The 22,834-nt window shown below is 38.5% G+C and overlaps 4 protein-coding genes across 9 annotated transcripts; 1 reads left to right on the forward strand and 3 right to left on the reverse strand.

Annotated features, from left to right (window-relative positions):
- Window positions 1–2,250: 2,250 nt before the first annotated feature.
- Window positions 2,251–4,138, reverse strand: oard1 (O-acyl-ADP-ribose deacylase 1). Of its 2 annotated transcripts, none has more exons than XM_077576390.1 (5): window positions 3,898–4,138; window positions 3,615–3,722; window positions 3,397–3,455; window positions 3,190–3,302; window positions 2,251–2,630 (listed from the first exon to the last, which is right to left on the reverse strand). In XM_077576390.1, the coding sequence occupies exons 2-5, from the start codon at window positions 3,679–3,681 to the stop codon at window positions 2,483–2,485; spliced, it is 387 nt and encodes a 128-aa protein (XP_077432516.1). In that variant the 5' UTR covers window positions 3,682–3,722; window positions 3,898–4,138; the 3' UTR covers window positions 2,251–2,482. The 2 variants fall into 2 exon arrangements, with proteins under 2 accessions (XP_077432516.1, XP_077432506.1); XM_077576380.1 differs by having other exon boundaries at window positions 3,615–3,780; window positions 3,898–4,133.
- A 1,555-nt stretch (window positions 4,139–5,693) lies between these two features.
- On the reverse strand, window positions 5,694–7,167 carry guca1b (guanylate cyclase activator 1B). The gene is made up of 4 exons (XM_077572181.1): window positions 6,773–7,167; window positions 6,541–6,690; window positions 6,327–6,441; window positions 5,694–6,115 (listed from the first exon to the last, which is right to left on the reverse strand). The coding sequence occupies exons 1-4, from the start codon at window positions 6,974–6,976 to the stop codon at window positions 5,991–5,993; spliced, it is 594 nt and encodes a 197-aa protein (XP_077428307.1). The 5' UTR covers window positions 6,977–7,167; the 3' UTR covers window positions 5,694–5,990.
- Window positions 7,168–10,753: 3,586 nt separating this feature from the next.
- Window positions 10,754–18,127, reverse strand: LOC144037797 (serine/threonine-protein phosphatase 4 regulatory subunit 2-B-like). 3 transcript variants are annotated; one of them, XM_077549596.1, is made up of 9 exons: window positions 17,940–18,127; window positions 17,387–17,468; window positions 17,085–17,255; window positions 16,446–16,539; window positions 16,320–16,357; window positions 16,159–16,233; window positions 15,886–16,035; window positions 13,691–13,974; window positions 10,754–11,675 (listed from the first exon to the last, which is right to left on the reverse strand). In XM_077549596.1, exons 1-9 carry the CDS (start codon window positions 17,971–17,973, stop codon window positions 11,401–11,403), a joined length of 1,203 nt encoding a protein of 400 aa, XP_077405722.1. In that variant the 5' UTR covers window positions 17,974–18,127; the 3' UTR covers window positions 10,754–11,400. The 3 variants fall into 3 exon arrangements, with proteins under 3 accessions (XP_077405722.1, XP_077405713.1, XP_077405730.1); XM_077549587.1 differs by having other exon boundaries at window positions 17,085–17,288; XM_077549604.1 differs by lacking the exon at window positions 17,940–18,127 and adding an exon at window positions 17,901–17,919.
- A 71-nt stretch (window positions 18,128–18,198) lies between these two features.
- LOC144037810 (eukaryotic translation initiation factor 4E type 3-like) lies at window positions 18,199–22,818 on the forward strand. 3 transcript variants are annotated; one of them, XM_077549626.1, is made up of 7 exons: window positions 18,237–18,570; window positions 19,216–19,288; window positions 19,794–19,888; window positions 19,998–20,058; window positions 20,145–20,211; window positions 20,300–20,455; window positions 20,550–22,818. In XM_077549626.1, exons 1-7 carry the CDS (start codon window positions 18,398–18,400, stop codon window positions 20,594–20,596), a joined length of 672 nt encoding a protein of 223 aa, XP_077405752.1. In that variant the 5' UTR covers window positions 18,237–18,397; the 3' UTR covers window positions 20,597–22,818. The 3 variants fall into 3 exon arrangements, with proteins under 3 accessions (XP_077405741.1, XP_077405752.1, XP_077405760.1); XM_077549615.1 differs by having other exon boundaries at window positions 18,199–18,570; window positions 20,300–22,818; XM_077549634.1 differs by lacking the exon at window positions 18,237–18,570 and adding an exon at window positions 18,684–19,052 and having other exon boundaries at window positions 20,300–22,818.
- The last annotated feature ends 16 nt before the right edge of the window (window positions 22,819–22,834 follow it).

Raw genomic sequence — 22,834 nt, forward strand, 5'->3', positions numbered from 1 at the left:
GGCCGCCAGGAGACCCGAAGAGGGACCAAAGAAAAGAAAGAAAAGCGAAGCCCAGCACCGACCAGACACCACCCACCGGGTCACTAACCAGAGTCCTTCACCAACCCCAAAGACATCTAAATTCCAACAAATCAGGGAGACCTCAAGGGCCCAAAGGAGAAACTGAGGAAAGGTAGAAAGGACAGACGAAGCAGAGTGAGATCCACAGACACCAGCCTCCACCGATTCAATGACCTGAGGGAGAAACAGATTGTGTCTGAGTTTCGATAGATGCTGGTGTGGTGGATCTGGCAGGCATGAAAATCTCCACCAAAGAGGGGAGCCGTCGACCCCCACCAGGACAGAGCAAGCGCAACACCTCAGGACCCCCCAGGCCGCGGCAGCGCCAAAGGACGACCCCCGGGCCCCGCAGGGCCACCGGCCGGAGAGCAAACCCAGGAGCAGGAGCGCCCCCCACCCCAACGCGGCCCGCGCCCCCAACCCAACGCAGCAGGACGGGGCACTGCAGGCCCACCAGGCACCCCACCGGCCCACAGCCTCCCATCCACCCCCGCCATCCACCCCAACCCAGCCCCAACCGCCCCCAGGTCCCCAAATCCCCAGACACCACATTTTAAAGGTCCCATAGTATGAAAATGCGCTTTAGTGGGGTTTTCTATCAATAATATGCATCCCTGGCCTGTCTACAATCCAACAAGGCATGAAAAAAGTCAGTCTGCGACTTCTTTAGCTTTCTCCTGCTTTCTAAAATGTGTGCTTCAAACGGGCAAATTAAACTTCCGTGACTTAGTGGCGTCAACAAGACACGGAAGTGCACTCGACCCCGCCCCCTCGGGTTAGTGGCACGGCCTCTGGTAAAGGTTTGTCACGCCCACTGAAATTCGAGAAGCTGGCTGCTCCTTTCTTTTTCTCTCCCTGCTCACAAATGCTCCGGGGAGAGGGGAAACATTGATCAGGAAAAAGGGGTTGCTTCCTTCGTCCCAAGTCTTTGAGAAGACAGTGGATTCATTTTATTTTTGAAGGACGTGTACCAACATCATTTCTCAAAAGACTGTTTTGTTAGTGAAAGCTTATTCAGAGCTGGATTAGCAACACGTTTAAACATAATGGATCGGTCCCAACAGTGTGACATGAGAGCAAATGGGAACGATGCAAGTTTAAAAAAAAATTATTTAGCCTTCCTTCCTATCCTTTCTAATAAGAGATGTGCAGCTTCTAGCATATTAGTGGTGTGTTTTATGTGCCTAAAGTGGGAGCTACATTTTTCTTGTGGAGGTTGTTTGGTTACAAGAGGTCAGATATGATAAAGCAGACGGTGGTTGGATAATATGAAGCGGTTGCGTATTATTTTGTCAAGATACAATCCGCGGTGGTTAATTTGCTATGACTGGGAACTCGCGACCGAGACATGACTTTGTGATGCTAACCGGCCGCTAAGTGGTCCTAAATGTGCACATTTGTGTTATTCATAACCGCTTGTAAATGTCTACAAGCATTCACGGCAAATCGGAGACATTCATGGCAAAATAACGTTTGCGGGAGATTTGCCGGTTAAGGCAAAATAACCATTGCCAAAACAATCACAAACTAACGCTACAACATAGTCTCTGTAGTAACGTTATGCCATTTTTTCTTATGGTAAAACGTTATGCCACTTTTCACATATTAAAATAGTTATAATAATAGTTCTCAAATGTGTAAAAGACATGTCTGTATTTTTCTTTTCTTCTGCTCCCATGGCCAGTCGTTTCCATTCACAACATTAGCACATGGCTACCATGACCCAAATCACTGCCCCTTCGAGAGAAGGGTACGGCCTAGGCGTGGCCTGGTGCAGCTATTTACATAAAAGTGACACACCCCTAAAACAGGCTGTTTTGAGCAGAGTGTGTTTTGGGGCTGATTTAGGGACAAAATATTGGATTCAAAGTCAATTTTGACGAATGCATGTCACAGACATGTCTTTTACACATTTGAGAACTATTTTAGTATGTTGAAAAGTTGAATAATGTGAGACCTTTAAGTTAATTTAATAATGTCTGTTCCAATACGTTTGCTCACTTGAAAAGTGGGTGACTTCAAACAAAACGTGCTGTCCTGAGATGTCTAATACATCGCAATGTAAATTACATGAAATAAAAGCTGGAATTCTGAACTTCTGTCTCATTCATCTTTTGATCTGAAACACAAATGTTTTCAGTATGCAACAAAAGCAAAGAACTTGATATTATCATTTTGGAAGGGACTGTATTAGTACAAAAACAGACTGTTTTGTTTATTCTTGTGATCTAGATGATTAGACTACAATTAATGACCAATTCATGCACAAAAATGTCATCAACAGGAATCATACTTTTTCCTCGCACCTCACCAACAGATGTGCAATTGATCTTATGGTGCAAAAGTAGAACATTTATTCATTAATATCAGGGTCAACTATTGTAGAAACTCAAACACAAGTGCTGCAAAACATTTCCAAGAATCATCTGTTTGTGTTCTCCTTCATCTCCAAGGTCTCAGCTTTCACAGGGAGGCTGTAGACTGTGACAGCGATATCTGTGGCCTCAAAGAGCCCTTCCAGCATCTCTGAAACTCTTTCCCACTTCAATCGGTCCAAGCCACAGCCAATACTGCCAGGGAGACACAAACATACCACTGTTGCCAAACTTTAACACCTTTAAAGAGAATTGTTAGACATATTGCTATTTTTTCCATTGAGGGTCAAATAAATTTTCTTATCTGCCCATGGTATTCATTGTACTCATTAAATGTAATGTACAAACCAAATTCCAATGAAGTTGGGACTGTGTTAAATATATAAATAAAAACAATACAATGATTTGCAAATCATGTTCAATCATCTTACTTTTGTGCATACTTATGTACACACCAACAGCTTGTGCCTACTTATGTTAACACCAGGTTTGCACTCTTGAAAAATCCGCCGAATGACAGTTTCCAGGGTTAGGACAGAGCTGGGTAAAACAGCTTTCAAATATGCTGCTCCCTTTTCATGTAACACCTTACAAAAGGATCTAAACTTGCCTGAACTTATTATGCTATGAGAGTTCAAATCTATTGTAAAGGACCATGAAATTAATACCATTGGACAATGTGACAATGTGTTTTTAAAATGGGCACATTTGCAGTTGAATGTATTTTCTATTGATATAATGAGTAGGATCAAACCGAGGCATGGAAATTCGGGTAACTCCATTTTGGATACAGTGTGTTCTCATGTCCTCCAAGCTCTGTCTCAAGTTGTCATAGGTTGGCTTTTGGCTCGCCTTCTTCTTGGTGATCTAAAAATTGACAGAAGGAAAATAGTTTTTGTTTTGTTTTTTTATCCTCAAATGTGCAAACATAATACTTCTACTTCAAGTATTTGACGGTTACCAGATAGTACACAAAACGTTGTCCCCTCTTCAGTACAGCACACTGTCCCACAAGCTTCTCTGGTTTAATTCACAAAGAAAAGAAAAAAAGATACTATTAGATGTGGGGAAGCGAAACAAAAGGTACGAGAAAAATCACCACCCGGGCCCCACCCCAAGAGCAAGACCATTTCTTATATAAATAGAAGACCATCTTATATAAATAGAGGCTTGACTCACTCTGTCCCTTGAGATCCTCGACCCCTCTGAACTTCTGCTTAAAAATGACTGCGATGCCTGCCCCCATGCGGCAGTCCTCACTGATGCAGTGGGCGAGCGCCTCGTCCGCTGGACATGAGAACAGATCCCCCGTGACGTGATTTAGGCTGAATTTCTCGTTTGCCAGCTAATCAGAAGAGGGTGACATTTCATTTTAATGAATCCATCCCACCATTATCGTATAATGCTCCGAAATTACGTGATTTGAAAAATGTTTAAGTGTGTGAAAATTGTGAATATTTACCTCCGACGTGTCAGACATGCCCGGTTGCGAGGACATTGACGTTGAGACGCTTGAAACAAACTGAGGGTAAGGGTACGTGGATATTAGCTGCTGATTTATGGTGCAGTCACAAGCTAAGCACAACTGTTGTCCTTCTTTAGCCAAGTGACAGTGTACAGAGATTATTTGTAAATTGTAAACAAGCAGTGTTTGTCATTTTAAAATACAATTTGATTCGTCCTCCATAGTCTCGTTTTATGTTGTTCTGTCTCGCGAGATTGTTGACCCTATTTTTTTTTTAAGTAACCGTGGTTGGTTGATACAGCATCTTAGCTCAGGGGTTCCTAAAAACTGTCCAAGAACATCACCGGATGGAGGGTCATTTGTAAACGGACCGGGGGGAAAAAAAAGTAAAGAAATAGCTTTGTTTAAAATTAGAATTGATATTTTATTGTCAGTTTTTTTGGTATCTTATTTTGAAAAAACAACCACTTCCGCTCCCGCAGCACGTCAATTCAGCACGTTTATGCATGTATTAATTTCCCAAACACAAATTTGACTGGAACGGTTTTCTTGAAAGGAGGAATGAGAAAACAATGCGACAACAGAACGGTTCCTACAGATTCATAAACGAAAGTGCGATTAAATAGGGGGAAAGGGTCCAATTTAGGTTACGGATTCATCACATATATCACACAATCGCAATGCTTAAAGTGCGTCGCCACATACTTACATAGTCAACCTATGATTTGTTAAACAACGTTAACCTTCAGACTCATATATAGTCGCAGTGGACATGGCATATCCCCGTGTCTAAACCATTTAAACGCATAATTTGGATTATGTCAACACTTATGGATCATTATTGAATCTTAACTAACCAAAACAATCGCAAGTTGATTTGCATGATGTTTATGTTAAAAATGTTGCATTTAAGCTTGGTGAGTTAACAAAACGTTACAGCCATATTATCCACTAAATAAATAAATAAAAATATTTCATGATGTTCTTATGTGGGAAAAGAGTCAAAATCAGCACCAAAAAAATACATTTTGCCCAGCAGAAAAAAATGCGGGTGTGAAGGGGCTACTACGAGACACACAATAACCTCCACCACCACTACAATGCATCATTCTCATATAGTGCGGGATTCATCAACATTTTAAAAACTGAGAGCTTTGGGTACTGATTCGAAGAGCTACCAGTGTGACATACACACTTCTGAAATAAGTTTGCTCAAATTAGTTTTAATTATTAATGTTATTAATAATGATATACATTTATGTAAATACACTGATCATGTTAATGATTTCTCTTTTTCAATTTATCTTTCTCAATTTGAAAAAAAAATAAACATCAACTGGCAACACTATTTTTTTTCCTTCTAAATCTGCCAGTGTGTCTGCCAGTCAGCTACTATTGGAACAGGTCCGCATGCAACAATGGGATCCTTGGGGGCTATCAGCTGGTGCCCGCGGGCAACACTTTGGTGACCGCTGTTATCGTGGCTGACCAGAGCTTTTTTCTTGTTCCTCTTTCCTAACACCATAACTAAACTAAAGCGGAGGACGTTGAGGCATAGTTAAAGAGGATTAACCATTGCTGATTCGGCATTATGGATGGATGGATGGATGGATAAATATTAGTTTAACCTTTTTAGAGCGGAGTACTGCTTAAACGTGAAGGGCTACCACTTTGATACTTACTTCTGAAAGAATAAATCGGCTCAAATCAGCTTATTATTAATTTCTTAATGATATTAATTTATGTAAAGATACTGATCATGTTAATGTCTCACAATAATTCGGAAACAGATAAACATATGCAACATTTTATTTCTAAACAACTCTACCAGAGTTTACATTTTCAAATGATCATTTCTGCAACGTTTTTCAAACTCAAATCTGCACCAAAATAAATTATTAATTCTAATTCAAGTACGTTTTTTTCCTGTATAAAATCCTATCACATCTACAGATATATACACACCTATAGTAGACTGAGTGTTGTACACATTTTACATTCATGCAAGCTCAGTGAGACAAAAGCAAGGTTGGCATCATGTCACACTAAAGCTTTGTGCATGTGACAGACTGAAGTCCCTTCTACAGCCTTTAGAAGTTGTCACTGCGTCTTCGCTCATTGATCCAGTCCCCAGGGTTGACATCCATCTGCAGCATCTTCATCACCCACTTGTCCCTCCGTGCTCCATCGATGAACTCGTCCAGGGAGAGTTCGCCTAAGTGTGCGTGCGGGGGGGATTATTTCTGAAATATATTCTATATATTTTGTCCTTTGTTGAGTGGTAGCCAACACCCACATTAACATCCAGTCTATACGCAGGACATGATTAGCAGCGAGGTTTTCGATTTAAAGCCATTAAAGCTAACAACGAGCTCTTAAATCATTCATGCAGTGTTTTAAGCTGTGAGAAAATTGTAAAAACTTACCATCACCATTTTCATCAACCAGCTCAAATATCCGATCCACAACTTGGTCGGGGGTCAAAAGATTGCACTCTTCATCCAGCTCTCCATGACATGCTTTCTTCAGTCGATAAATAGACTTGGGAGTGATCGGATAGGATTTGTGTCAAGTTGAATACATTCCTCTACATTAAATTATTACAAATTGACATTATATTGAACTGAAATGATAGGTTACCTCCACAATTTCAAGAAGCTCTGTTTTATCAATGCACCCACTTCCATCTTTATCATACATTTTGAACGTCCATTTCAGTTTATGCTCCAATTTACCCCTAAGGACCAAGTTCAAAGCTGCAACATACTCGAGAAAGTCAATGGTGTTGTCCTGTATACATGACAAACAAACAGTTAAAAAACACAATGGATGCATTCCCTAATTTGCACATCCAAAGCAGGTTGGCACTTACTCCGTTCTTGTCGAAGGCCCGAAACATGCTTTCGATGTAATCTGAAGCCTCCTTGTTATCGGCGACCCCAAAAAAACTCTTGAACTCGTGCATAAACAGTGTTCCACTTGGGCATTCTACCACAAACTTCTTGTACCATTCCTGCAGCTCTGCCACGTCTATTTCTTTGTCTGGGTCACTGTCCTCGCTTAGGTGCTGACCCATTGTGGAAAGATTTATCGCAGCACCCTGAAGACTGCAAGAATTACATTACATAATACACTTTGACCTAACTATTAGTACCTAAATGTTTTGTGAGTAAGCTAGTCAATTTAAATTACATGAAAATGACATGCCGGCTGCATTGCTGAAAGCTAGTCTCGGTGGAATCCCATCTGAATGACAGGACGAGACAGAGGTTGTTATGGCTCTCATGAGCGGATTACAAATGTCCACTTGTCAAAATCAATCAGTCCACAGACGCATCATGAGAGGATTGTCATTTGCCGTTGCTTCATACCCACAATAGGCTACACATTGTCGAGTGTATATACTGTACAATATTAGCTCCTTCCCCCGTGTTCTCATTAAGTTTATTGCTGACTTGACTTTTAACTCAGAGGTCACTTATCCAATCTGTAGAAGAAGTCTATGGTTAGTGCAGAGAGCTTGGGCCCTAACCAATGTAATGGAATCATTTTCTAAACCCGTTTTTATAAATCCTTAAAAAAAATGTACATATGCATTGGAAATTCTCTTCGGTAATCTTGCCCAAGATGGAGGCTTTTTGATGAGTCGGATGACTCATCCAGGTTTTCAATCTCCACATTAGTTGTGACCTTTATGTGTCAGGTTATTTCACTGGAGCTTCGTTTACATTTGTTTGTCCAGGTTTCTTACGGAATCTATAGACATTTTCTAATCATTCTAGAATCACATGCATATAGACAATGTAACATTTGGATTAGAAAGGATGCTTGTTTGCAGCCACCTGTAAAAAAAAAAAAAAAAAAGCCCAACACTGTAAGAAAAGTACTGTACTCTTAAGCAAATCAAATATCACAATATTACGCTGTACATGCAATATGTATACGCCATCATATGGAGTTGCAAGCTTGCCGTGGCCAATACCATCCCATCCCTCCATACCTGCTGACAACAGCGATTGTTTTATGGTCTACATGCAAAAACATTCACCGGAGCAGTAACTTCAATATTGAAAACAAAATAGTGGGAATTAGAAAAACAGATCCATTAAGATTTTAGAGAGAAAAAAATCCTGTATATTAACAATATTGTACATTGGTCTTTGCATGTCTATTTTATAATTAACTCATTCACAGCCATTGACGGCCATAGACGTCAGAAAATCATTTGAACTGTTTCTATTAGTAATTTTTTTCCCCACTTTTGTTAACTAGAGTATGAAAATCTAGAATTTTTTTTATTGTATGTTCAGAAAATATATAAAATCGTGAGTTAAATAGTGAAGTCATGTGATTAATTACGATGACAAATTTTAATCGCCTGACGCCCCTAATTTTTAATATTTTTTTCGTTTTCTTTTTTTTTAAAGAAAATTTTATTTAAAAAATTAGGGGCGTCGGGCGAATAATTTTTTAAAATTGTAATAATAGCATGATTTTACTAGTTAACTCACGATTAAAAAAGAAAAGATTATTAAAAATTAGGGGTGTCAGGTCATAATTATTTTTAAAATTGTAATTAATTGCATGACTTCACTAGTTAACTCACGATTAATAACAAATTTTATATCTGTTCTAAATGTGCAATGAATTTTTTACTAGGTTTTCATACCTTTGTTAACAAAAGTGGAAAAAAATGTTAAACTAATAGAAATTGTTCAAATGAATTTTTGACGTCTATAGGCGTCAATGGCAGTTAATGAGTTAACTAACGTTGTCATATGATTATCTGAAATAAAATGTAGCTGTGCATGTTAAAACTTGAATGTAATGGCGAGGTCACACTTTCAGGGTCCTACATTAAGCCTTTTTGGGTGCCTTGCCTATATATTTTTGAAACAATATGGTAAATTTCAATTATTATTTAAAGTTGCTCAATACAAGAAATTGAATTTTGAATCGCTACTGCCACATGAGGCCGAAAAATGAAACTGCACACTGCCTTCTTCGCATTTACACACTGCACGCATGACACCACATCCGCAAACAGAGGGCAGGAAATTCAAACCCGAATCTAGTCTTAGATTTGAGAAGTATCCATAGAGATCCGGAGGTCACGTGACTATTTATCTGAACACGCACTTCTGCGGCAGGAAAGTAGCGGCGCAGCGTTAATGGACTACAACAGCGAGGAGGGCAAAATCTAGTGTTTATCCGTCAACTTTCTGCCCAAGAGCATTGACAGTCACTTTGATGAAAAGGACATGATATACATGCTGCAGGTGGACATGTTGGATTGCCGATGAAATGTTAGGCGTGCTTTTTTTCTCAACTCGGCGACACTGCTACGTGGTATTACCTCCTCTCTTACTCCGGTGAGTGCTTTCAAATCTGATCATACAAAGGCTTTACAAGTTCGTACAATAAGGATTTATTTCCCCTTTATGTGTGGTCAGAATGCCATCGAAGTTAGCAGTTTCACGCAAGTCTTGCAGTGTTATTTATGTACGTCGTTAGCAAGTTAGCAACTGCTAATTAGGCCGCGACCGCCGTCATTTATGCCGTAAAAAGTCTTCTTTATGGTTTTGGTCAGTTATTAAATTCAACTGTGTGATATCTATTAACTCATTCACTGTCATTGACGACTATAGACGTCAAAAATTTATGTATTTCTTGCAGTTAAAAAAAAAATTCAATTCATTAAATTTTTTATGAAAACCTAGGAAAAAAATTATTGCACATTTATAACAGATATAAAATTTGTGATTAATCGTGAGTCAACTATTGCAGTCATGCGATTAATTACAATTAAAAAATGTAATCGTCTGACGCCCTTTATTCTTAATTTAAAAAAATAATAATAATTAGGGGCGTCAGGCGATATTTTTTTTTATTGTAATTAATCACATGACTTCACTAGTTAAGTAATGATTAATCACAAATGTTATATCTGTGCTATTTTTTTCTAGGTTTTCATACTCTTATTAGCAAAAGTGGAAAAAATGTTAATAGAAATAGTTCAAACAAATTTTTTACGTCTAAAGTCGTCAATGGCAGTGAATGAGTTAAACTGTAGCAGCACAAATGAACGTGTGGTAACAGTTAGCATCTGCTGATTTAGCCACCATGTACAAAGTGCAAAATTGGCTACGCATTTGTTCCTCTTTTGATAGCCTGGAGCATGCTCGATCCTTTTTCCCCCTCTTCTCGTTGTGGCAGCTGGTCCACAACAGCAGTCAATCATTGTTTAAGTGTGGCGTTTGCCGTTTTCTATGCTGCTAACGCCCATTTTGGGACGCATAACGTCAACGTTCGGATCTCTAATATGAAAAGCTAATGTGTTAATCTGCTAAATAGAAGTTTGAGTCATAAATGGTCAAATAAAAAAAAGCTATTGTAAATATATTTTTGCGCAAATTCCTCCACAGTGCCTCATCTTCGTATTGTAGTATTTAAACCTTTAGCAAAATATTACTTCTGTGGAGTTACTTTTTATTGCATGTTATGTTTTTTTGCAGTATAAAATTCAGCAAATATTTATTCAACATTTGACGAGCTTTATATCTTGGTTAACCCATTCTATATGACCTGACATGTAAAAAAAAAAAATGTGCCAAAGCATGCCAGCATCAGTGAACTTCAGTCCGACACAGTCAAGTAATGGCCACGGACCACTGATACTGTGGAACCCTGCACTTGTTTCATACCCTTATTATAAGCAAATTTTGTAATTGTAAACATGAAGATGAAATTGCTTCCTTGCTTAAAAGCTAATTGTTCTGGATAGATGGTGTATAAACTACATTAATTCCAGGACAGGTTCTATTCCTTTTTCATGAATACACTGAAAGAAGCATTCATTTTCCATCTGTTTTTACTTTGTGCCATGGACACACATGAAATGTGCATAAAACTGATTTACAGGCATGTACAGTATCGTAAAAATCTTGAGTTATCAAAAACGAGGCATGTGTACTCCTATGGTATTAGAGGGAAGAACTGTAAAGTACTGTTAAGAAAATGTTACGCTGAAATGACTTAGTAAAAATTAAAACAATTGAATTGTCACTATCCATCAAGGAACTAGTGCTAATAAGTGCAATGTTAAAATATATATATTTTTTAAATGTGTTAGGTTTTTTGTTCCATAGAAAAGGGTTGTAAGGGGAGCTAGATGTTCTTGTTCATCTGGGGGACATTCTTCATTTCAAAACAATGATTAGGCTAAAACAACTCAAACTACCAAAGTACTTTTGGGGAAATTCATGCCTGTGATGATGTTGTTACAACAACTCATGAGGTGTACATGATAAAGGTCTGATATTAACATGGTTGGTGGGAGCGTAGAAAAACAGTCAACGGTGAAAAAAAGCTCCACGATCTCCTCCTTGGTCTATAAGAATAGTCACTCCTGATTCTGCAGCCTACAGTTCCACAGTGATACAGCATACACTTGGTGTGGTATCATACAGTGTCAAGAGTCAGTCAGGTCAACTGGCTCATTTATTCACTTTCCCCAGGCTTGATTTCAGTCTTTGTGACGTTTGAATTGTCTGCATCGCCCCCTGTTGACAAGTTGGGTGAATTACCAGAAGAGGAGAGAACCAGTTTGACACTCGGCAGGCAGTCTCCGTCATTGCTGCTGCTGTCCCCAGTGTTGTGCTTCGTGAGTTTATTCTCCTTCAGTGGTCGCTCTGACGGCTGAATGGTGATGTCACAGTGGACCTTCTCATCAACGGTCCCCTTTTCACATGGTTCTGTCGGTGGGCTACTGGGCTCTGAGGAGGAAGACAAGGTAAAAAAAAAAAATCTTTTTTTTCGAATTTTTGCTGAGGTAAATAACAGTGGACTGCCCTAAATCAAATGGCTGGGACAATTTTGAATTTAGAAAAAATGTTTTTGAAAAAATGTCATGCCAAAACATTGTCGTTAAAAAAACACAATAAATATTAACTTCTTCAACAGTACTACATACAAGTGCATCTTCTCAACTTCCTTCCAATAATATTGACAATGCCACTAGGTGACAGTGTCGCTCCAGGTGTTTGCACATGCAATAAATGTTTTAGAACTGCAATTTAAGTTATTTAAATACGACAGCGTATTAGGGCCACGTATAAATATATTTTTTTAGAGGGCGGGGGGAATATTCAGAGAAAAAACTCGCAAATTTGCTACTTTATAAAGTCGCAAATTTGCCATTTTATAAACTCGCAAATTAATATAATATAAAAGAGTTTTTATAGTGGCAGATTTGCGAGACAGAAAAACTGCAGCGTAGCTATAAACTAATGGTGAGGATTCGTTGGTGGTTAATGGGACACTGTTTATAAAATAAAAAGGCAGGTTGGAGACGGATTCATTCTTAAATTTAAACTTTACTCATCATTCACCGCAGCCAGAGCGACAACACTTTCTGATCCCCTATCAGCTGACTAACACTAACCAATCAGATGCTAGCATACTTTAGGTAAAGGCTAGCGAATGACGGAGAGCAGCAGATTCGACACATCAACTTAGATACTTGTACAAAAAAAAAGTATGAACGTGTAAATAATAATTCTGGTAACATAAATGTACAAGTAAATATATATATTTTAACAAATTAACTTAAATGCTTGATCGTCCGGGTGTGGACCTCCGCAAAGCGAGGTGTCTTTGTGGCTGGCCAGTGGCCGTACACAACGGTTCAAAGAGCAAATGCTTAACATAATATGAATAATCTATGCTAAAGCAATTTAGGCTACTATCTCCTTATTTGGAAACCCGACCGAAAAGTATTGGCACAAACAGTCGAGTAGTACGCTACGTGTATTTCTCGTAAGTTTTTTTCTCGAAAATCTGCCACTATATAAAGAGGGAAATTTGCTACTTTATAAAGTGGCAAATTTTGCAACTTTATAAAATGGCAAATTTGCGAGTTTTTTTACTCGGAATATTGCCCCCCGCCCTCTAATTTTTATTTATTTATGTGTGGCCCTAATACGCCGTCGTATTTAAACAAGCTTCAAAGAACATTAACTTTTAGGTTTGATTTAAAAAAAAAAGACAAAAAGCATTATTCAACGATTAAGCAAGCTTTCCACAGTTGACGTCCCTGTACGCTACAAGTCTGTCAGGCATCAAAGGGTGAGTACTTCGATTGAGTGAATTTTAAAATGCTTGTACAGCTAATAAAGGTTTTATAATTGCTAGTTTCGGCCCGGTTGAGATTTCCTTTATTTTATATGGGAGTGGTTCGGGGGGTTGTTTTGGAATTAATGCTGTCAAAGTTAAAGCGTAAATTTGTTGATTAATCACAAAAAATTACCTCATTAATCATGTATTAACGCAGATTAATCCCACTATTAATTTTGAGTATTAAAGTAAAGCATTTAATCAATGTTTGCAAATGACATTCAGAATATTTGTTCTGGTCAAAAATACTTGGGTCATTTTTCCCCCCCATTTCAAATAATGCAAGTACTTAACTGATTAGGAAAAAGACGGGGATGAGAGTGTGCAGTGGATGAAAAAAAATGTGGAAGACATCCTCATAACATTAAATGTAGAACGAATTAACACATAACAGGCGCTCTTCAAATTTGGTGGGCAAATTTTTTTGATTCAGTGATTAATCATGATTAATCAAAATTCTAAAATGTGATTAATCTGATCAAAAATTTGAATCGATTGACAGCTCTAGCCTCTATGAATACAAACAAATTGGAGGGTGCCTGGCATTCCAAAACAGATTGTGATTGACTGTAGAGCCTCAACTCGAATTAAAAACTCTGAATTCATGTACACCTACCTGGATCGTCTATAATCGATTGTGTTCGACAAGATGGTTGACTTTTGTATTGTCCATCGCAAGAGTCTTCTGAAGGATCACCCCTCACTGATGATTTCTGTGTGCCTGTACACGAGGATTCCTTGTTTTCATTTGCTGTGTCGTACTCCTGCTTTTCGTTGACCTTTAGCCTCTTGCTGTTGTGCTTCTCGGCATCAGAATCCTCCTCTTCCTCCTCCTCATCAGTGTGTTTATTCTTTGTCCGGCTCAGCGGGATTTCACCTCCCAAGAGTGAAGAGTCAGTGCTGTAAAAATAGAAATGTGCAATTGTGCATAAATTAAATTTAATTCTTAATGTATGATAAGCAAATTGTTTCTACACTGGAGGTGAAAAAAATACTTTTGATTGTGATATGTCGCATGTGGTGTATATCGCAAGGAATTTCTCCAAACAACACTGCAATGCACTTCAAACCCAGCAGCACCCTCAGAGACAAAAAATGGTCTCCACAGGGACAAAATCTCTCCACGCAAACTCTAATGTTGTTATAGAGCGCAGTGACCGCTGCATTGGAAAGACTAAGCAAAAAACATCTAGACCAGTTTTCTCATCACGGGTACAGGCGAGCACATTGCAGGGGTACGTAGAAACATTTTATATTTTATTTCCAAAGTGATTAGTAAAGATTCTCTGTCGTTTCATAAACCTGTCAATAAAAGGGTGTGTGTGCGCTATAACTTGCTTCCCTGGAGAATCAAGTGTTTAGTTCCTGATAATTAAAGCTTAAATTCTTGTTTAGAGTTAAAAAGCAGGCAACCCCTAAGAATTACAGTGGGACCAAAAAAAAAAAAGTATTTAGCCAGCCACAGATTGTGCCAGTTCTCCCACTTAAAATGATGACAGAGGTCTGTATTTTTCTATCATAGGTAATGGGCAATATGTATTTTTAAAGAATTAATTTGTAAATTATTTGCAATCGTAGCCTTGCATCTCTGCTTTTTGCAGATGATGTGGTGCTGTTTAGCTTCGTCAAGCTGTGATCTTCAACTCTCACTGGCGCGATTTGCAGCCAATTGTGAAGCGGTTGGGATGAAGATCAGCACCTCCAAATCTGAGACCATGGTTCTCAGTTGGAAAAGGGGGGCGTGCCCTCTCCGGGTCGGGGATGAGACCATGCCCCAAGTGGAGGAGTTTAGGGATCTTGGGGTCTTTTTTAACGAGTTAGGGCAGGATGGAGCGGGAAATCAACAGGCGGATCGGTGCAGCGTCTGCAGTGATGCGGACTCTGTATCGGCCTGTTGTGGTAAGGTGAGCCAAAAGGTGAAGCTCTCGATTTACCGGTCGACCTACGTTCCTACCCTCACCTATAGTCACAAGCTGTGGGTCGTGACCAAAAGAACCAGAAGATCCCGGATACAAGCGGCCGTAATAAGATTCCTCTGTCTAAAATTTGCAAGAGAGCAAATTGATGATTCAGAAGAGGATTTGTAGAACGTCATGTCATGTGGTCAGATGAAACCAAAATAGAACTTTTTAGTAGAAACAACTTGTGTTTGGAGGAAGAATCAGTGAGAGCATTGAAGATGAAAAGGGCTGCTTCTTCCAGTATAACATTGATCTCGATTCTCAAACGTATCGCGCGGGCTACGAAAGAGTGAAGCATTTTAAAGTCCTGGAGTGGCCTTGCCAGTCTCCAGACCTCAACTCCACAGAAAATTTGTGGTGGCAAGTTGAAAGTCAGTGTTGCCTGGAGAGAGGCCCAAAATATCACTGCTCTAAAGGAGATCTGTGTGGAGGAATGGGCCAAAAATACCAGCTACAGTGTGTGCAAATTTTGTGAAGATCTACAGTAAATGTTTGGCCTCTGTCATTGCCAATAAAAGGTACAAAGTATTGAGTTGAACATTTGCTATTGACCAAATACTTATCTCCCACCAATGTAAACACATCATTTAATTACAAATCTAGAATTAGCATTAATAGTGATCTGTGAAGTGTAAATGTCTTGATTTTAGTGGTGTTAGCACAGCCATAGCCATGAAGGCAATTGTACAGTATAAAAAAAAGCTAAATGCTGTATGACGTTATCACTAAAAACGAACAAATTATATCATGAATATATGGAACCAGTACTGGTTCTGAAAGGGCCAACTCAACTTGGCTCATGGAGGCCCAACAATGCTACCACCCATAAACGTCAGACCCTGCATCCTACCTGACGCAATGTTCTGCCTTCTCTTCCGCAGTGGACTCCAGCTCCTTGCTGACCGCACACTCAGGCAGGCCATTGGTGGAAAGCGAAGCCGACAGTGACAGCTTTGGCCTGTTCAACTGTATTGGCATACCTGGTCCGTTTACATTTCGACTGTAAAAGAATAGCATGTCCATTTCTTGCACATGGAGGCCCAAAAAGATTTTTCCTAAAAGTAAGCAACTTTGCCACTTGATGGCATGTCCAAGCTATAGAACTTTTAATAATGGTTTGCACCTGTCAGAGTGTACAGAAGATGTGCCAGGAAACATCACTCCATTCATTCTGTTTGAACAGGATGCCCCATTTTTCCTATTTAAAAACAGAAAAGCACAAAACTGACAGCTAAAAAGCAAATGCTCATCACAAATGTAAAGCATGACAGCTTCTGTACTTACTCAGATGTAGGGTACACGTAGCTGACCACCATTACATTCTGTAAGACATATATATAGGAATATAAATATTGAATACATAATTAACATCACTCATTACCAATACTAAATCTGTAGTAAACTGCTAACCTTTTCTATACCCCTGAGAAACTTTTCCGTTCCTGTATAGTTTCGCTTGGGGTCAGTGAGCAGCTCGCACAGACGCTGAATGGTGAATGGGATTCTGGGAATGTTACCAAGAGATATGTTTAGAAGAAGTCACGGGCAACCGCCAGCATCAACACTGAACTTGAAGCACTGCCAAAGCTGGCAAAGACATACCAGCCTAAATACACAGGACTCGTCTCAGCCTGCCACAAACTTTAATGATCTTATTAACCTTGATTCAAGTCTGGTAAGGCTGCGGCATGAGTGGTGGGTTTTTCTTTTCTTGGCACTTTAATTGCTTCCAGTTCTACAAACTACAGTAATCACTCATTTAAATGTCATGTTGTAACAATATATCCCTTAGCCACAGCTAGGACAGTTATATTTGGGAGTGTGCCATGCAGTACAGATCAATTCAACAAGCACTCTCATTAGTTGGAAAGCTCACATATACCGTACATCATGACAATGATGAGTTGACATTGAGAATGTTTGAATTGTATTTTTTTATTACATGATGCATGTGCATCACTCTTACAGTTTAATTTGAACTATATGTAGGGTTAGTTGTTATAAGTAACGCTAAACTGAACGAGGGAGAAACAGCATTTTTACACTCACCCATTATAGCTGTCAACTATTTGTAATATCCTCTGCTTCATCTCCTCGAAAGGAACGTGTTCTACATTGGGATTGTGCGTGCCTCTCTGCTCAGGTGTCGTCGAGTGAAAATCATCTATGACATTCTCCAACTTAAACATGAAGTACGATTTGAATTGTGACCACGGGATCCTAGGAGAGATCAAATATTTGGTCACATCAAGTCTGCAAAAGAATTATCACAAACAATTGTAATACCACCCAGACTTGAATGACAATAGCAAGTAGGCTATGTAATAATGTACAAATTTGAAGAAACTTACACTGCTTCTCCCGTCTTGGCAACATGGCACAGGAATTGCTCCAATACTGGACTTGTATCCCTTTTCACTTTCTTCTCAAAGTCTGTTAATGACGACATTGATAAAAAAAATTTTTTTAACGATTTTGATCAGAATTAAAACACACAAGAAAATAGCTGGGCATTTTCGAAGACGACTCAATAAAATATTAGCTACAGACAAAGGAGTGGCACACTTGGAAACAAAACAAAACAAAGCAAGTACGTGTTGTAAACGCCACAACATAAAATCCTATTACGCCAACTACAAAAAAATAGCGGTTTATTTGAAAGCTGTTGTATAGCAACACGTTTATTACAATATTGCGTTACTGTCTAACATTTACATTATTACAAGACAGCGATCCCCCTATGAATTAAGTAGTAATGGAAATTGCAAATCTTGCAAACTTGCTAGGTTGCGTGCTAAGTTGCGATCACGTAGTTAGCAACCATTAGCGGTACAACTCGGTGCAAAAAATGTCAAAAGCTCTCACGAATGCAGCATCATTCATTTTAGTAACTGTAAAGTTTGCCTTGAAACGCTTCCAATAACGCTTCGATGTCCATCGCTGCCTCCGGTAACCGAAGGAAATACTGCACTCGCTAGTTAGCAATACCAGGCAGCAACATAACAAAGCTGGTCCGGGTGGAGACTGCGCATGTCTACGCTGACGTCATACATTTACGGAAGGCATGTTTCGTCAGGAAGTGCTGTTTAAATACTTTTTAACCGAACTGCTACAACGGTAAATACAACGTATTGTTTTCCGTGGACGTCAGGCGTCGAAACCTCAGGTTTGCATGTCCATACAGCAAACGTCATTGTTTTGTTGTTGACGTGAGGGCGCGATGAGTCATCAGCTGATCATCAGGTTAACTTTCACCTAGCAAACGTGCACATGTAACACAGAAGCTGCGGTGGAAACATCGTCTCAAGACGACTGCCTGTTTTTTTTACAAAGCCATTAGAGTTCTTCGGCGAAAATCATCAATGGCAGTTCCGTTGGCTGCCACGTTAAATTTGAGTTCTCCATCAAGCCCGGTGGCTCTTCTGGAGCCCAGAATTCACATCCGAGGACGAGACGCAGATTTAGGAAACTTCTTTCAAGATAAAGAAAATGACATTCTGCCCTTACATTCTGCCTGGATCTTCTGGCTTGATAAGTAAGTCACCGCTTTCCATTTGAAATATTAAAGAGGACAAAGAAAAAGAATGACGCATGTAGCAAGTATTATGATTAATAGTCGTTGATATTGTTCAACTAAAAAAAAAAAAAAAAAAACGTCAGGCAAAAGTTGCTATTGTAGCTTTTCTGACCCATTTTCTCTTTGACCTACATTGAAAAGACACCTGCTTGCGAGGATCCTAGAATTAAAAAAAAGAAAAAGTTACATTTACTGAAACTAATTTCACAAAAGGTCAAATTCACTTCTCACTTTACATATTAGTTTAGGACGTTTTATTACGATAAACCTGTTGATCTCTAGGATTGCCTTTAAAAACATGTGCCTCATAGTCCTCACTTGGCCCCACTTAGACATCTACTTGTCATTTCAGATCGAATTTCATGTTGAATCACGAAGAGTTACACAAGCTTCACCCACCACTTCATGTGCATGTTAGAGGGGTGCTGTGTTCTAATGAGGTCAGAGTTGTTTACTAGCTGATTTGTCATGTGATTCCCACCTCCATGCTGTCTGTTTGATCGGCAGCACACAGATACATGACACACGCTGGGCAGAACATGTCAAGTGGATGACTTTTTTTTTTTTAATGGCATTTATTTAAATAAGTATCCCCTTTATCAGATCTCTGCCAGGAGCTACAGCAGCTGAATGTGAGTCCAACCTGAAGAAAATCTACACCGTGGAGACCGTCCAGGCAAGATTTCCAATCTTTTATAATGTTGTTACGATACAATACAATATCACACAGTGTTGGTTACATAATTTCACTATAACAATACTGGAATTTACTCATTTAAACTCAAATTAAACTTTTTGTATTTTATTTTTTATTTAACCTTTATTTAACCAGGTAAAATGTTTGAGAACTAGTTCTCATTTATAACCATGACCTGGACAAACTATTCTGTTGTCCTTCATTTAAGATATTCAGGTTTATTAATCATAGGTTACTTAAACTAATTGCCAACAATATGTTGCATCTCGTTTATCCCATGTACATAAAACAACTACCAACTAGGGACTAATTCAACATTATGTCACACAAAAGTCAAATGGACTGTTGTTGAATTCCTTATAGCCGTGCTAGTTAAAGGGCAATAAAATTCTCTGGTTGGGATTTCCATACAGTAAAATAAAATGAAAATGTCAACAAGCTGGTGCTGTCCGGGAAACCGTAATAAAATGTTTGTTTCCTCTAGAACTTTTGGAGAGTTTATAACAACATACCCAATGTCGCCAACTTGCCACTGAGGTGCAGCTATCACTTGATGAGAGGTGAAAGGAAACCACTTTGGTGAGTTATATTAAAGATAAATATGTGGTGTGAATACTTGCGTATAGTTTTGAACAAAATAAGGTGTAACTGGTGTAACGTAATATAATGTCTGCTTGCTTCCAAACAGGGAGGAAGAAAGTAATGCTAAAGGTGGCGTTTGGAGGTTGAAAGTACCAAAAGAGTGCACAGTGAGTGTTGTGATTACGGTGTATGAAATATCTCAGATTTTCACTATCATGTAATGAGCTCATTAAAATTGTCCTTGTCTCTACAGCCAGATGTATGGAAGGAATTGCTCCTGGCCACCATTGGGGAACAGTTCAGTGATTATTGTGCCGCAGGTAAGCAATCGTTTCAGTAACTTGCTTGCAAGGCAAATAATCTATAGTCAATATTTGACCAATTGCCTGTGACTCACTTCAAACACAGAAGATGAAGTGGTTGGTGTCAGCGTCAGCGTAAGAGACAGAGAAGATGTTGTTCAGGTGTGGAATGGAAACGCCTCCTGCGCTGATGAGTCTAAAGTTTTAGAGAGGATCCATGAGCTCCTTCCACAGACGCCTTTTAAAGCCGTGTTTTACAAACGTGAGTATTTCCTCACAATGCGTCTTTCTGCAATTATGTCATGGATTGTGAAGCTTCAAAATGTAAGTCATACTCATATTTGCTTTGGTTACAGCTCATAAGGAGCATCACGCTTTCGAAGGAGGTCGATCACGGTATTAGCACATTTTGCACTTTAAAGCACATCTTGGACTGTGATATTTAGGCACATTTTGAAGCAGTTGAGTTGAAGTGCATAAGTTTAACATTATCATCACCAACGCAAAATGTAGCCATTATATTATGGCAAGGAAATCCTTCATCCTTTCAGAACTACAGTTATTCTTATACTGTATCTGAAACTGTTTTGCTTGTGTTTATTATTACTAACTTGTGTTTTTGTAATTCACACTTTTGCAAAGATGTAGTACGTTATGTACAGTCGGGTGACTCATATTTTAATAGTATTAATTTCAATTTCTGGAACACAAACAAAACTAGGTCTTTAACGGAGTACACATTTAAAATCACACATATTTTCACACTTTTGTACATAACAGCAAAAAAAAATTAAAAATAAAGTTCCCTAGTCTAGCTTTTCCCAACCTTTAATGAGCCGAGACTCCCAATTTAGGTAAGAAACATCCCACCAAACAGAACTAGAGAAACACTGATGAGCACAAATTAACTTACTGTGTTTGAAATGTTGGTCTGTTTAATTGAACACACAGCTGATAAACTTGCAGGAAGCCATGACGCCGGGCATGATGCCAGGGGAATACACAGGCATTATTGTAGCTTCTGCCATTTAATGGAAGGACATTTCATTGTTCTGCCTTTTCACTATACATTGCTGGCATAGCTAGATGAACAACAATGAAGTTGTATTGAATACATAAAATTTTTGGGGGACAAATTAAGTATAATTGGATAGTTTCCAACGGCACCCCGGATGATCTCGCATGGTACACTTAGGGTGTCATGGTACTCTGGTTGGGAATCACTGCCCTAGACTAAAGCTATTTGATATACATTATGTCTTACATTTTTACTTTACTACAGAAAATTGCACATCCTTCAACTTGTCATTTGGTAAAAAAGTACATTAAAAATATTACATGTTCTTTTTGCAATCACTTCAATGAAGAAAACTCAATTAAGTTGTTGCTAAGTAATTTATGCAATCATGTCTACTTAATACTTAAGATAGCATACAAAATAAAATATGAAACAAACAAAACCATAAAAGTAAATTACTGTTGTAATAATGTTGATTAGTCTTTCTTTTTTAAATTATTAGTGTATTCCTTTAGTTAAAGTTGATATAAGACAAAACACACTCATCGAAGGGCACTGAAGTTTTTGTTTTCATTTTCAGTTTGTTGTTTGTTTCTTGCAAAAATATGAAATAAACAAAACCATAAAAGTAAATTCGAATGAACAATACTGAGCTCTCCTTAGAAAAAGAAAATAAAAAAGAAGTAAATTACTGTTGTAATAATGTTGATTAGTTTTTTTTTTTTAATTATTAGTGTATTCCTTTAGTTAAAGTTGATATAAGACAAAACACACTCATCGAAGGGCACTGAAGTTTTTGTTTTCATTTTCAGTTTGTTGTTTGTTTCTTGCATTTATTTTCATAGCCTCTGCAGTTACTGTAATTCATTGTTTTCAATGTGTCAAGAAGACATGCGTTTAAAGCAAAGGTGAACCCACTTTTGGAATCGATTGATTTCTTCTCCTGCCACCTGAAATGTAGTGGGCTTTTTATGATGACTGAACATCTTACATGTTTAATTTCAGAATGATGTTTGAATGTTAGCCATCATACTCTGGATACCATCCATCCATTCGTTTGTCATGGTTCAATCATGGCTGACTCGGTGAGAGACGGGGTACGCCCCAGACTGGTCACCTGTCAATTAGAGGCAACACGCAGACATTCAAGTTCACACTTAGAACAGCATGGATTTATCTCTGCAAGGACTATTTGGACTAAGTTCAGCATAAAGGTGGAGTCATAAATCTTGAAAAAGCCAACTACCATTATCTCAACCAAATCCAAGGTTTAATATTAATTTTCTTGATGGTTTCTCTTGGGTTTTCTATTCAATGAAAGAACATTTTTTAAGGATCAGACCTGTGAGAAACCTGGTCAGAATTATCACAACCTTATGTTTGAATGGAATTACATAAAAAAAAGTAGTTCAATCAAAAGAACATCAAATGTGTTACTGGAAAACTGCACGTATGCAGTTGACCTTTCACTTTAAGATTTCTGGCCTTTGTATCTGTTGATCTTGGACGGTGCCTTGTGTTTGCTAGCTAACAAGAATGTTAGCATCTTATATACTGCGCATGTGTGTTTGTTTTACTTTGTTTAAAAATAAACTTGATCAAACTTATACATACACTTGAAAT

The sequence above is a fragment of the Vanacampus margaritifer genome, chromosome 1 (genome assembly GCF_051991255.1).
Source record: "Vanacampus margaritifer isolate UIUO_Vmar chromosome 1, RoL_Vmar_1.0, whole genome shotgun sequence".
NCBI classification, from domain to species: domain Eukaryota; kingdom Metazoa; phylum Chordata; class Actinopteri; order Syngnathiformes; family Syngnathidae; genus Vanacampus; species Vanacampus margaritifer.

Excerpts from the sequence above, each read along its gene's own strand:
- oard1 (XM_077576380.1), bottom strand. The coding sequence starts at position 3,933 with ATGTCCTCGCAACCGGGCATGTCTGACACGTCGGAG. Across the intron at positions 3,456-3,614 it reads CGAGGATCTCAAGGGACAGA|AGAAGCTTGTGGGACAGTGT; the intron begins GTGAGTCAAGCC and ends GAATTAAACCAG. Across the intron at positions 3,303-3,396 it reads AACGTTTTGTGTACTATCTG|ATCACCAAGAAGAAGGCGAG; the intron begins GTAACCGTCAAA and ends GTCAATTTTTAG.
- guca1b (XM_077572181.1), bottom strand. The coding sequence starts at position 6,976 with ATGGGTCAGCACCTAAGCGAGGACAGTGACCCAGACAAAGAAATAGAC. Across the intron at positions 6,691-6,772 it reads GGGCCTTCGACAAGAACGGA|GACAACACCATTGACTTTCT; the intron begins GTAAGTGCCAAC and ends TCATGTATACAG. Across the intron at positions 6,116-6,326 it reads GGTTGATGAAAATGGTGATG|GCGAACTCTCCCTGGACGAG; the intron begins GTAAGTTTTTAC and ends ACGCACACTTAG.
- LOC144037797 (XM_077549587.1), bottom strand. The coding sequence starts at position 17,973 with ATGGACATCGAAGCGTTATTGGAAGCGTTTCAAG. Across the intron at positions 17,469-17,939 it reads GTTATTGGAAGCGTTTCAAG|ACTTTGAGAAGAAAGTGAAA; the intron begins GCAAACTTTACA and ends CGTCATTAACAG. Across the intron at positions 11,676-13,690 it reads ATCGATTATAGACGATCCAG|AGCCCAGTAGCCCACCGACA; the intron begins GTAGGTGTACAT and ends CTTCCTCCTCAG.
- LOC144037810 (XM_077549615.1), top strand. The coding sequence starts at position 18,398 with ATGGCAGTTCCGTTGGCTGCCACGTTAAATTTGAGTTCTCCATCAAGC. Across the intron at positions 19,889-19,997 it reads GGTGAAAGGAAACCACTTTG|GGAGGAAGAAAGTAATGCTA; the intron begins GTGAGTTATATT and ends GCTTCCAAACAG. Across the intron at positions 20,059-20,144 it reads AAGTACCAAAAGAGTGCACA|CCAGATGTATGGAAGGAATT; the intron begins GTGAGTGTTGTG and ends TTGTCTCTACAG.